Source organism: Cyprinodon variegatus, unplaced genomic scaffold (genome assembly GCF_000732505.1).
Source record: "Cyprinodon variegatus isolate N-32 unplaced genomic scaffold, C_variegatus-1.0 Scaffold270, whole genome shotgun sequence".
Taxonomy (NCBI): domain Eukaryota; kingdom Metazoa; phylum Chordata; class Actinopteri; order Cyprinodontiformes; family Cyprinodontidae; genus Cyprinodon; species Cyprinodon variegatus.
The window spans coordinates 774,748-788,798 of NW_015150723.1; the positions used below are offsets into that span (position 1 = coordinate 774,748).

Here is a 14,051-nt window from a genome sequence, read left to right on the forward strand (position 1 = left end):
GTCACAATCATCCTCATGTTAACGATCCTAAACTCTAAAAACTACAATGCAAACTATTTTCCAGACATTACACTGGTTAAACATGTCGACATATGACCACATCTAGACAAGACGAAGAAGATGAGAGGTATTAAAGGGTGCAATTAGGAGAGTTTCAGGAATTATTAGTGTCCCAAAAGGATCACAGACAAGAAGAACACATATGAGCAGCATAAGCTCTGTTTTTTTTATGGAACCGGGCTCAATGGAGATAAAATCCAATCTTACTTTGTTTATTTATGAGGTATATTTCACAGCTAAAAATATGAAGAATATTAGATTAGATAAGAATATTATCAAAGCCCAAAAAATGTATTTCAAACGGAAATATACATATATTAAAAGCTATGCTGTAAAGCACATACACTGAAAGCTCACTTTGCATGATAAACATTAGTAATAAATGTTGCTTTAATATAGCACATAGCATTTATTAGAAAGCAGACCATATATAAAAAAGAACAGTGGCCTTCAGTTAATCTCCACTGTTGTATCTGATTTTTTTCCCCCTTTTTTCCTAAAATATAACAAGCCCTGATTAGTGGAATCAGTGATCTTGCTAACTTATGGATAATTAAATGTTATCCGATATTCGTGTCACAAATGTGCCAGTCAGAATGGCAACTCCAAGACTGGACTTTGATTGACTTGGCCTCTACGACTCCATGTTCCTCCTTCAGACTCATCATTGTTGCTAACTTACTGCTTTTAACAGCAAGTTGTCCTTCCACTCAACTTTCCATTGGACCGTAACAATCTGCTGGATACCTGTCAGGTACGTTTTCAATGTGATCATGTAGGTAATTTAATGTTTGCATAATAACAATCCTTTTACAATATTCACATCTGAAACTGGATTTAAGGTTTACTTTAGCTGTAAGTCTTAATCATTAAAATCAGCTGAAATAACTCTTCTATTGATATAATAAGTTTCAATTTGAATCTAATTATTGAATGATATTTTCTTTTAAATGTAAACTCAGCTTAAGTTTGACTACAAAGATTATCCACAATTCCTCAGAAATAAAAATCCACTTCAGCTTCAACGGCTGAAACTACCTTTGCAACGTGTGGGATGATAAGCTGTGATAAACAACATCAATCATCTATTGTGACAATTTTTTATTGCACCCTTTAATAGTTTTATTGCTATGGTAGAGAATGATCCAGTCCCTTTTTACAGGTGAACTGCAGTATCAGATGGTTAACCTGCTCTTGGATTGTTTGGAGATGGTAACAGAGGTAGACCTATAGGTTGTAATTTGGCATACCTGCTTTCAGGATTAGAAGCACATGAAGTAAACTGAAGTAATCTGATTACAATTAAGGTAACCTAAACAACTCTGCTAAATTAAACCGTTAAACCTGAAGGAAAGGTAAAATCACCTTAAAATAAAAAAAAAAATCTGTGTTAAAACAAAAGAAAATGGTTTAAGATATAAAGACACGTCTTTAAAATACACAGTAATTAAGCTTTAACTGATCATTATGCAAGTATTCCTTCGATTTTGCACAATGATGTGTTTGATGATGATGCTTGAGTTCCTTCAAGGTATCATACTCTGCTTACTCAAAATCAGATGCTTATATTACATAGTTGAACATCAGCAGCTGGACGCCACTGGATAAGATGTTGACACAATTAACAGATATGAAAGGTAAGGGATAAAACATTTTTTTTTTTTAGCTGATCATTCTTTTAAAAATGTTGTTTTATTGTAGCTATTTGGGAAGGGGAGCACACAGACGTGAGCTTATAAAGAAAACACCAAACCAGGTATGCCTCTCTATAACTGTTAAACCGATTAATATTTATAGCTTAATGCTTGTAGTTGTGAGACATTTTAAAAACAAACAATAATAGGGACTATTGAAAACAATAGTCCTATGAGGTGGAATAAATAATCAAATATTTTAGGCTTTGTGAGCTTGGTTACCATCAAACTAAGGTTCAACGAACCCACCTTTTGCTGTTTCAAAGGTGAGTTTCTGCTATTTTTGTTAACCAGGTGGAGTCAGAGTTAACCTTGTCTTTCTGCACAGCTCAACTGTAACCTCTATGAGCGACACAGACAATGAACTCACAAAGACATGCCCCAAGAGACATGACAGTTGGGTCATTAGCCCCGCCCACCCTCCCTATCCACGGCATACCATTGGAGGAACCCTGACTTTGGGCATGGGGATGCTGCCCTCTCCTTCCTTTGCACAGAGAGATAAAGAAGCAAAGGAGCAGTTAGGGATTTAAAGACTCACTCAGTCCTTCAGGCACACTCTACAAACCCATCTGACCAAACGTTATCAATCAAGAAAGTGTGTTTAGGACGAGATAAAGGTATCATTATCATACTCACTGCTGCTCCTCTTCTGTGTGAGCGTGTCATCTAGCGAGTTAGAACCAGAGCCTATGGATGAGCTGTCCTGGCTGTCAGCAGGAAACGTAAAAAAACCGTCTCCGAGCTCCGAACGAGAAGGAGTCAGCGTGAGAGAACGCATCCGCTCCCTCTTTGGCTTGATCAGCTTCTTCATCTTTAGAGTGATCCAGTTACCACGCCTGTGATGAAGAGTAATCACAGTAGGGATTTAAATACAGCAACCATGAGAAAATGATGTTGGTGAAAAAGAAAAAAAAAACTATTTGTAGTGCTAATGAGTTTCCTTTTAAGTACTTTTTTATGCAGCTACCGAAGGCTTTGCAAGCCATAAATATTTAATGAGTTTCTCATGATGATGGTGCATTTTTTCCAAAGCTAGATCTAACAGTCAACAGATTGAATGTAAATGAGGTAAAACATAGTTATGTGGTAGAATTAAAAATAATCTACTCTTTGCAAAGTAAATCTTATTATATATTAAAGTTGCTTTTTACCTGCGTGGAGGCGAAGGATCGTAGAATTTGTACTGATCCATTATTTTTTCTTCAAGTTTTTCCTTCTGTCTCCTCAGCTCATTTAGCTTGTCTCTATATATAGCAGATAGTAAAAAGCAAAAACAAAGACAAAAACTCTTACAAACCAGATCAAATTGATTAGAGAGAAAAATATTACAATATTATTCAAACCTTTAAATGTTCACAGACCTGAAAATTTTTCACATTTTATCACGTCACAACCAAAAACATTAAAACACTTTACTGGGATTTGATGTGACAGACCAAAGCAAAGTGGTGCATTTTTATTAAGGAAAACTGAAGACATAAGTAGTATTGAAATAAAATGAATACAACTAGGAAAAATTTGGCTTTGATTTGTATTTAGCTCTCAAATCCAATACTTTGTAGAATCATATTTGCGGCCTACAGCTTCAGGTATTTTTAAAATGAGTCATAACCATGTTAGCACATTTTTTACTGATTTATCTGAGCAAAACAGCACAAACTTTGTTAGATGGAAGTAGGAGAGAATGAGCAGCCGAAGGTTCCCTTTAGATTCTTAGCTGGACTTTGACTAGGCATTTAAAACCTTTACACCGATCTAAAGTCTTCCTTGTAGATGTAGCTCTAAATTTAGGATAGTGTTTGCATTTAGGCCATTTTTAACTCTGGTCCAATCTCTTTTTTTTAATCGTTGCCAAAGAGAGCTATTAGAAAACTTAACATTATTTCTTATGGCTTTATATAAAACCTGTATTTTTTTTGTGGGCCTATATGTGATGCAAAAATATCTTTAAGCTTTTCACTATCTTATAACTATTCCTTCATTTAAATCATGCCCAGAGTGGCAATTCCTTTGGTGGCGTCACAGTGAAGGCAAGTGTCTTTTTTCCAGGTTGGGAAAAATAACAGAAAACTATATTTTATACACATTATTATATATGCTTAAAGTTGCCTTAGAAAGGCTTAAAAGAGACCTTTATACTCCATTATAGTTGTCTTTCAGGGGATTCTCCCATATAAATAGGGAATTAAAAGGTCTTCCTTTTTAAAGGGATTCGTTTTCCTCTCGACTGTCGCTACAAGCATGCTTGGTAAGAGGGATTGCGTTCGAGTCAGTGCAATCAACTGGTTTTCCTTAGATAGAAAATGTTTTATTAATTTGAATGTATGATCTGGTGAACTGTAAAGTTGCTGGAGATGATGTGTTGTGAAATGGCGCTTTATAGATAAACTGAATTGAAGTGAAAAAGAGGATCTCTGCAGGACATACACAAATACCATGGATCACTTGGCTGTTTCTCTGATCAGGCTGTTAAGGTAGACCTCCTTTCTGTTTATAAAGGATCTCTTAAAGCAACTCAAATGTTATTTAAGGGTCCCAGATGCTACAATATGAAAAAGGGGAATGGATTCTTTTGCAAAGCATAGTATGTAAAAATGTATGTTTAAGTTTACATGTATTGTCTTTGCTCTACATGGAACAGGTCCTTGCTCTCCATGGTCTGCTCCAAAAGCGTTCGATTTTGCAGCATCAGTGTCTGGATCTGGTCCAACAGGTGACGGTTCTCCTCCTCCAGGTTTCCTTTTAGTTGGCTCAACAACTAAAAATGGGAAGACTTGCTTATAACTACATCTTTGAACATATCTGAAAAAACTGTAAAATGCTCCAAATGAGGGGCAGTATCTTTACCTCACACTGGTTGGTGAGTTTTGTGGAGGTGATGTCCAACTGCTGGTATTGCTCCTTCAGTTTAGAGAACTCAGCTTCTAGCTTGGTCTGCTCCAGCTTTGCACTGTTCAGCTGGCTCTTTATGTTCTTATGGTCCACCTGCAGGTTCTCGTTGTCCTTCATCAGCTGACGATAGGCAGTGTTCAGCCTAAACAGATGGCACAGAGGTTTCGAGGTAATATAGTAATTAGTCACTCTGATAACATCCAGGTTTCTACACTTTATCCATTCAAAATGTCCATATATTCCTGACTTGGAGTTTCCAAACACAGGCTCAGTTTAAGATACTAATTTTGTATCTGTTGAGGCAAATTTTTGATTTTAGCAGTGTTAACTGAAGAAAAATCAATCATACCAGACATCTTAAGTAATGCTCCTATCCAGTAATAAAAAAAACCAAAAAACTTTTAATGTGTGGTTTGTCTGTGAAATGCATAAGAAATAATCTATTTTTAGACATAAATTTATCTTGTTATGCATATACCAACACTTATATGCAACAATCATTTAAGAATACTTAATTTGACCTTAAAATTACAAAAAAGAAAGATGTTAAACTCTTATTTTATAAGCAATTTCCTTTACTCCAGCCTCATTAGAAGCTAACCTGTCGTTTTCCTCTTTGAGCAGTTTGCACTGGTCAGCTGTGGCTTGGTGGCTCTGATTCTCCTGTGCCATCTTCTCCTGTTGGTCATTCAGGTTTTTCTCAAGCTCCTCCAACTCCCCCTTTCTTTGCAAGAGCTGCTTATATCTGTGTGCATAAATATAAAATGCAACAAGAAATTGGGATTTTGTTTCTTTAGTTTGCTATAAAACGGTGAGTGAATATTGCTATATTAAGATAGAGGCTCACTTGTCCTCCAAGTCTCTGTGCTTTTGTTCGAGGCTTTTATGTGAGGTCTTCAGGCCACCATGTTTCCCTATTAGAGCTTCATACTCTGACGCCTGCCTCTCATGAAGCGCTGCAAGCTTCTCGTGATCTCGGAGCAGCAGCTCATACGTCGCCCTCAGCTCCTCTTTCTCCTTCAGCGCTCCCTCTCGTTCTCCCTCCACACTGCTCTGCTGGCTCTGCAGCTGGGCATTCTGGGCCATGAGGGCAGCACTCTGGGAGTTCAGAGTAGAGTTCTCCACCTACAGCATAAAAATAGAGCAGATTTTTCTTTTTTTTTTCATGCAAAGATGTTGGAAATCAGGCCATATTCTCCTCAAACCAAACAATAAAACCAAGTAAGAAGTTATTGTGGTCTTGGTCTGTAGGGGGCACTGTGTCTATTCAGTGAAAGATTGAGATTTGCAGAAATGGAAACGTGGAACTATGTTCCTTTATCAGTTTATGAGTTCCCTTTCAGTCAGTATACTTTACCTGCCTGAAACTTCTCTACAGTAATTAACAGTTTATTCACACACACTGAGAAACCATGTCCAGGTAGCTTTCCATACAGCAATACACATAAATAAATGCCATCAGACTGCTGGCTTTGCACACACAGAAACTTGAACCCTTTCCAGACCCAGTTAGCAGCTACTGTCTAACCCCTGCACACATCAGAAGAGTTTGAAAAGCTGGCAAACAGTGAGAGCAAATGTAAATCCATAGCAGGGAGTAAAGCCGCTTGGCTGGGGAGCTGCACAAACACACAGGGTGCAACAGCTTAACTGTGTTTAAACACACGCTCCTGAACCAATCTTCTGACATTAGGATAATATAATCAGAGAGGAGCAAGGTCACACTTATTGACACCCAGAAATAAACAAGTTCAGGTCTCTAATTCCTGGCACTAATTGTACAGCTATTTCATATTAATACTTGTACAATGGGAAGAGAGCAAATCCAGAGCCAATACACCTCTGACACAGGGGTCACCCTTTATTGGGACACCAACATCTTGTTACTTAATCATAGTAACAGCTTTCTCCTTTTAGTTAATTTTTATGTTATGCATTAAAACAATATATTAGCTCAAATAAGAAAGCGAAATCCAGCTTAAGTTAAAATAGTTTTCTGTGCGCCTGCCTCAAAGAAGGATGGATGCTAACAATGAAAATGATGCAAAACTTGACTAAATAAAAGTTTATCTTGCAGTTGAAATTCCAATCCTTCTGATGCACAAGAAAAATATTACAAAATTTCCTGGATTACCAAAAAATTCTATATTATGTAATTGACGGTAAGCATTTTGGTTCCTTAGAACACATTGGGACCATAGACTAATTAATGAGGGGCATTGTGCTGGTAACTACTTAATATTAAGATTAATCATGCATTTCTCTTAACGGCAATCAGTCATACCTGATAGGCCTTTCCCACTGGCCAAAAAACTTTTTTATAGTAGGGAAAAATCGGCTTTTTAGTGGCAATGGGAACAGCTAGCTGAAGCCAAAACAACTCTGTTTACATTTGACAAACATGGCTCAACACTGGTCAGTGTTAAAGCAGACTTACTACATACTGACTTCCTTACATGTTGCTCTCCATTGTTTACTTTCCTGATTTTTTGTTGCACTGATGACAGCATCAAAGCTAAAAGTGTGTGATTGTGTCACCAGACATGCAGCCGCAGGGCTACAGAGGCCATGCAGATTCCCAGCTAGAGGTTGGACCAGGCTTTTCTTTGCCAATAGGAAGGGAGCCAAATACCAATTCTTAGCGGATCGACCCATAGTCGAAAAACATGCATGAACCTGGTATTTTCAGTGGGAAATAGGCTTTATTTGAACAAAGACGTACCTGCAGTTTGGCGTTCTGTGTCTGCAGGGTTGTGTTGTTCTCTTGTAGGGAGGCTGTCTGTCTCTGCACTGCAACTATCTGCGCCTGCAGGTTGGAGTTCTGGGTCTCAAGTTGTTTGAGTTGGCTTCTCAGGGCCACCTTCTCAGCCTGCAGCGTAGCATTCTAGGAAAACACACAAATATGATCAGGAATAATGCAGAGAGTTGGAGTAGAAACAGGAAAAACCCATGAGCAATCTGAAATGCTCACTAGAACTCACATTTCTTTCAACTTCAATGAGTCTGTCTTTGACTTTCAAAAGTTCTCTGGTGGCTTCATGGCTTTCCTTTTCCCACTTATTGACACTCTGGGAATTTTCGCCTCCTTTGGGAGGTGAACTGTGGACCATCCTTTCTTCCTCCTCTCTCTGGCGAAGTGCCTCATAGTTTTTCTTTACCTGAGGAGAATCAGATAAAACATCAAAATGAACGCTTATGTGGTTTGCAACAATCTCACAGCCCAAAAATACCATACATAAATAAAGCAGGTTAACGTAAAAAAAAAAAAAAAAAAAAAAGTAAGTTTCAAATTTAGACTGTAAACTGTTTGTTTGGCAAAGACCTCAGTAACTCATGCATAATTTTCACAATTTGTTTCATTTGTCTAATTCGTAGTTTTTCTTCAATTTATATTAAAATATATGGTATTGATTGTATCTTTTCATATTTATTTTCTTTTATAGACAATTGAATCTTTTTAATCTCATCGCATTCTCATTGCTGCATCATTTACCGTTTTCAGCTCCTGGCGAAGTTGCTGGTTGAGGTTGGAGGATTCCTGCAATCGCGCCTCTAAAGCAGCAATTTTCTCCTCTTTAATCTCCAACGATGATTTCAAAGTTGACTCCAGTTTGGTTTCAAGAAGCTTAAACCTAAAGGAAAAAACGTGGTATTTGTACATTAACTGGATAAATGTAACAACTGAACAGTGTTAAAGGAAAAAAAAAAAAGGTAAACTGGTATCTTGCATAGCATGACAAGATTCAGGCTCAGAAAAAAAATAAAAATATAAAACTGAGAACTTAAAGTAAAAAAGAAAAAAATCTGCCTCTCTGATTTATATATATTACACTGATTTCAAAATGACCCATCACCGAATAACAATATTATTGCATTAATATTGCTTTTTTGTACGTGTACCTGTCATCCGAGCTCTCGTCATGGAGAAGTCTCTCTTTGTTCAGCCCAATCTTCTCCAGCTCATGAGTTAGCTTCTCCAGGTCATTATTCATCTGCTGAGTCCGCAGTTTCTCACTCACAAGTTCCTACACACACAACACTGCATTCTAATCATCCTGTATTATAGGCCTGTGTTTATCTGCAATTCATATTTAAAACATCTTATCTTATCAATTGGTTCCTTATTTTTTCCGGTAAGTGATGAATCACCTTGTTAATAAGTGGCTCTGTTTCAACAATATTCACAAAAATAAACTATTTGGATTTAAAATAAGAGGGAATTTATTTTGACTCGATTGTTGGTCAAAGATTTAACAGTCAATATTAACATAATCAAAGAAAAACTAAAGTGAACCTGGGAAACTGGTCTGGGTTAATAGGGATGGGTTCCTGATTCAGTACTTTTATTGGTACTGGACAAATTCTCCTGGTACCAACAAGGACCTCTTCATGTAAAATGAAATGTTACCATGTTTTGGTAGCTTAAATGCATTATTGTGACACTCAAGTAGTGGAAAAGTACCCAATTTTCAATGGCGGACATAAAAGGAGAATTGCATGCACAAGAGCGTGATGATGTCAGAAATAAGGTAATTTGGCTAATTTAGATTAGGGTAAATTTAATTTAGGCAGGCAGCAGGATTACTTTAAATTTGAGGAATCCAAGGCCAAAACTCCTCCATTTGGCACTGTTGGCATCCTTTAGCAGATCGTCAGCTTCAGCAAGCGCCATGAGGAAGCAACATCATCATCATCTTCATTTATTTAAGGCACATATAATCACAATTGGCATTGGGACGCTAAGGCCTTAAAGGTGAATGGTACCTATCCCTAGTCTGGGTGCACCTCACATTGGAGATGCTGCACTGAGGGAAAATATTCAGCACAACAAAGCAACACTGCAAACACACCCCGACTGACTGTCAAATAAGATCAGCCCAGATTTGGTAACAGATTTGTGTCTCAACCTCCCAGCCCTTTGAGGAATGCCGATTTGTCTTTGCTCTCACATCATGTAACCCAGCAGTAACCAAGGAACAGCAACACAATGAGTCGCCGAGCTTGTAGCCGCGTATAGAAAAAGCAAAAATGGCTCAACTACACCCAAAACCTGCGCACATCCATCCTGAGAACAGTCAAAACCAGCAGATCTGTGTGTCTGTTGTCAGGAGGATGAAACACATGCATTTTAAGCACTCTCTCAAAGTCAGAGTGCTTCTGATCTGAATAAATCTTGGTGCACATTGAGCTCAAACATACAATGCATTCCAGATACCGAACATAATTCAGTTTGATCAAGGAAATTTGTGCATGCAAACATGGCTACTGTTATTCATGCAGTGACAAGTAAACATGAGCATTAGGTCAGCTAACGTTAAAGCTGAGGGGGGTAAAACAGGACTCTGCTACCAGAGCTCAAACCAACCGTCTGTGTTTCCCTGCTTTGAAACGAAACAAAGGTAAGGAATTTCAGTGACTCACAATGCAGATGAGCTCCCTTGATCCTGATTGGTGACTCTATGTTTTTGCCATTAATGCATAATAACTATAGTATTCTTAAGCATGTTAAATGAATTTCCAAAGCTTGCATGTTGCCGTATTCATCGTGCAACACGATGACTCAATAGTCAGATTATTTTCCAACACTTTTTTTTATAATGTATTAATTATTTTTGTAGTATTCTTGCAGTTTTATACTGTTTGATAGTCTGAACATGACGCTGGAGGATCACAACATGTAAATATATAAAATCTGCCTACCTCTCTGAGTGTCAGTAAGGTCTTTTTATCTATGCTGGCCTGTTTAACAAGCTCCTTGTTCTCCTTCTCCAGGTCTTTGACTCTCGTACACGAGTCCCTGAAGAAGATCATCTCCTTGCCCATCGTGCGGTTCTCTTTCTCCAGGGCGGCGATCCGCTGGTTGCTGTCATCCAATTTGGAGTCGCGGATCTCAGCCTGCTGCCTCAACCGTTTGTTCTCCTTCTCCAGAAGCTTCTTATCCTTCTCCAGTTGGGAGCTTTCTAGTTCCAGAGTTTTATTCTAGTTTTGGATAGTTTGTAATAAAGAGGAGATTGTGGGGGAAAAAAAAAAAAAACATATGTGATCGGATTATTTTAGATTCTAAAACCTTTTCAGTAGAATTCTGAAAGTCCAAGTCCAAAAACCTATTGCCAAACCATCTAGGATAATCTGTTTCTGCTTTAAAACACTTTCAACGCATTAGTTTAACTGTTGTTGTGTCATTGATTAAAATCTACAACTGGAGAAAGAAAAAACTGTCCATATATAGTAAAACATGTAATACTTGTGAACAGGGTAATAAGTAAATTACAATTTGTATATTTCTAAAGTGCATTAAACATTATTTTCACCACTTAGCATCATTTTAGTGACTGTTTTTAGAGCCCACCTCCTGCTCCAGCTGCTCCAGCCTTTTACTGGAGATCTTCAGCTCCTCCAGGTTACGTTGAAGGCTTTGATTCTCAGTTTCCACCTCCTGCAGCTCTGCCTCCAGCTGCTGGATCTTCTTGCTGCTGTTCTCTAAAGCTTTCTGCAACCGCTGGTTTTCCGTATCGAGACCTTGGTAGCTAACCTGGCAGAAGAAATTAAGAAAAATTAAAAATTTATAATTTCTTCCCTGAAGTAGTTGTGAAACTTCTATTTCAATTAAATTCTAATATTACAAACCTCTAAACTTGTCACAAACATCGGCTGGTTTGATATATTTTTGTAAAAACCATAACCATATATTTAATCACTAAGCAGAAATTTAAAACAAAGTTAATTTGGAAAGTTATTTATTTATTTATTTATCTATTGATATATATAAGATATTTTATAATTATGGACTTCAGAAACTAATTTTCACCCACATGTAGTGAAATAAAATCTATGATTATTATCAAAAATATATAAAAATGCCTTACTTGATTAAATAATTAACTGCTTTCAATTAAAAATATGATGCATTACCTTTTCTTTCTGCTGTTTACCAACACTGAGACCAATGCTGGGAATCCAACAAGCTAATATTAGCAGGTTAGTTCGTCTGGTTGTTATTCAGCTGTTATACAGAAATGTTTCATGTTGCTTATAAACTGTACTTTTTAAGTTTGTCATTTCCTTGCTGGTGAGGCTTATTTTTACAAACCGTGAATTGGGGACAGCTGACATGGTCTGTAAATTACAAGCAAGAGGAAAAATTGTAGCAACAGGTGAGGGAGGGTCAGCTGGCGAAAACTGATCATTTTGACATCTTCTTTTGTCATTTTAACAATAACTTAAACCTTTAAAGGGTTTGATAGCATATGTGTGTTGTTCTAAAAGCATAAACTTTAGCTTATCTTTATACCTCAAACCAGCCAAGATTTAATCTTAAATATTTGTTTCCTTCTCAGTCTAGTTTTGACGCTTCTCTGTCAGAGGAGCACCTCCTGAATGTGTTAATACCTCTAATCTTTCCGTCTTCTTAGAGGAGGCTTTAAGCAGTTCAAAGCTGCGCTTCAGATGGGTTCTCTCGCTTTCCAGCTCCCTGTTCTCCGCTTCCAGCTGAGCAGCCTTGGCACCTGCTGACCGGAGGTTCTCAGCCGAGCGCCGAAGCTCCAGGTTCTCCTGTTCCAGCTGGGAGTTCTCCTTTTCCAACGCTTCCAATTGGAAAGCCATGTTTTTTAAAGCATCCAGTTTCTTCTTTAGGGAACGGCCCTCTGCCTCCAACTCAGAGTTATCCTTCTCTAAAGAAGACACCTAAAGGAAAAAAAACAGAGAGCTTAGAAAGGGCCACCTGGGAATACCATCAGGATGGATGGATGGATGGATGGATGGATGGATGGATGGATGGATGGATGGATGGATGGATGGATGGATGGAATTCCCCACTTTTCTAGACTGCAGTAATCATGAATTTTAATGTGTTATATGTTTTCATATAATTGAATCAAATCATTTTTAAAATTGTCTACACCCCTTCTAAAGATGTCTAGACTAAACAAGGACTGCAACTGGGCAGTGCTTTGGGAAATTATTGAAATTATTGGTTAAGTGTAAAATACAGAAATGTATAGAAAAAAAATGGAGCAAACCCTTTCACAGGTAATTCCAAGAGTGGCAACTTTCTTCTGCAGACTTTCGTTTTCTCTCTCCAGCTTCTGTAGCCGAATCTCCAACTCTTCCGCTCTCTCACCCTTCTCCTTCATCACTTCCAGCTCCTTACCTGCATTTACACATAAACTTTCACTTTTGCAGGAAGACTTTTGGCTTGATAATTTTTTTATAAAGAGAACAGATATCGAACACATGTAAATGTGTGTAAAAACAAATCTCTTCCCATACATTGATAGACGTATCATAAACATCACAACTAATAACAGTTAACAGGTTACTCACGTAGCTGCTTCCTTTCAAATTCCAGCTTATTTAGTTTGGCCGTCGTCTCACAGATGGACTCGTGAAGAACTCGGTTCTCTTTCTCTACATCTTTCACGCGGGCCTCTGCTCCAACCTGACACCTCTGACGCAGGGTGGATATAGTTTGGCTCAGGTGCTTGTTCTCCTGTTCTAGACCCTTCATCTAAAGAAAGGAAAGCAGACCTTCAATAGAGGCTTAAAGTCACATTTAATAAATAATTTCTTTTTATTATTCATAAACCCCGTTTTTTCTGCATGGAAGTTGTTCAATCCTCACATTTTCCAGGAGAATATAAAATAAAAACACTAAAAACCTATTAGCCCTTTACCAAGCTGCAGTATGTGTACAGGAATAGCTCAGCATTAGTTACATCTCATTATATTTGCAACAAAGCCGCTAGGCTGATAATCTGATAGCCCGGCGTGCTGTTTGCTTTCCCGCCGAAGCTCATCAAAGCTGGATTTAACTTATCACAAGGTTAAAGTAATCAAAGGTGTCAGATTTGGGTCTGACGACTACAGTCTCCGCAGCACATAGGAAGCTGCAGAAATCTTTGTGCAGACTTTACTTTAAATGAAAAACACATGATGCTTCATCAGACTAGAGGTCAGAAACCTTATTAACAATTTCAACGATGATGTCTGAACCAGCTACCTCTGTCATATTGTACCATAATTAAGATGAGTGGGCTAGTCTAAGCCATTATAAACAGAGTTATGGACGGGATTGAGTCCTGTATGACGGACCTGTCTCTCTGAGTTTTCCCTCAGTGTCTCCAGTGTCTTCTCCAGCAAAGCCTTCTCCTTCATCAGGTCTGTACTTAGTGACTCGGCACTACGGAGTGACTCCCTGTCCACAGTCAGTTCATTCTCCAGTCGTTCTAACTGCAAACAAATAATACAGTCCTTACATGTTAGATAAAACTCATTTCATAAAACAAGATTTTTCCAAACTGTGAATTATGCTCAGGCTGAAAACAACAAATATCTTAGCGTAAGCTGTTTGTTAAACATGGGAACGGCATCCCTTTCATGTCATTAGAGCCTTTGGAAATGTCT

General features: G+C 37.9%; 1 protein-coding gene across 8 annotated transcripts in view; it reads right to left on the minus strand.

Moving 5' to 3' along the window:
- Positions 1-14,051, minus strand: part of ccdc88a (coiled-coil domain containing 88A) — a 66,607-nt gene that overhangs the window by 10,643 nt on the left and 41,913 nt on the right. For 6 of the 8 annotated variants that reach the window (XR_001481451.1, XR_001481452.1, XM_015382953.1 and 3 more), the window contains exons 14-30: positions 13,740-13,877; positions 12,972-13,155; positions 12,668-12,798; positions 12,039-12,332; positions 10,999-11,181; positions 10,350-10,628; positions 8,550-8,674; positions 8,143-8,281; positions 7,631-7,807; positions 7,372-7,533; positions 5,497-5,774; positions 5,251-5,394; positions 4,605-4,791; positions 4,370-4,515; positions 2,909-3,001; positions 2,394-2,593; positions 2,194-2,241 (exon numbers count right to left, since the gene is read on the minus strand). Coding sequence is in view for 6 of the 8 variants with exons in the window: in XM_015382953.1 (XP_015238439.1) it covers positions 2,194-2,241; positions 2,394-2,593; positions 2,909-3,001; positions 4,370-4,515; positions 4,605-4,791; positions 5,251-5,394; positions 5,497-5,774; positions 7,372-7,533; positions 7,631-7,807; positions 8,143-8,281; positions 8,550-8,674; positions 10,350-10,628; positions 10,999-11,181; positions 12,039-12,332; positions 12,668-12,798; positions 12,972-13,155; positions 13,740-13,877 (2,908 nt within the window). In the remaining 2 variants the exon portion in view is untranslated. The remainder of the gene's footprint in view (positions 1-2,193; positions 2,242-2,393; positions 2,594-2,908; positions 3,002-4,369; positions 4,516-4,604; positions 4,792-5,250; positions 5,395-5,496; positions 5,775-7,371; positions 7,534-7,630; positions 7,808-8,142; positions 8,282-8,549; positions 8,675-10,349; positions 10,629-10,998; positions 11,182-12,038; positions 12,333-12,667; positions 12,799-12,971; positions 13,156-13,739; positions 13,878-14,051) is intronic. The other 2 variants (XM_015382957.1, XM_015382955.1) reach the window with 1 other exon arrangement.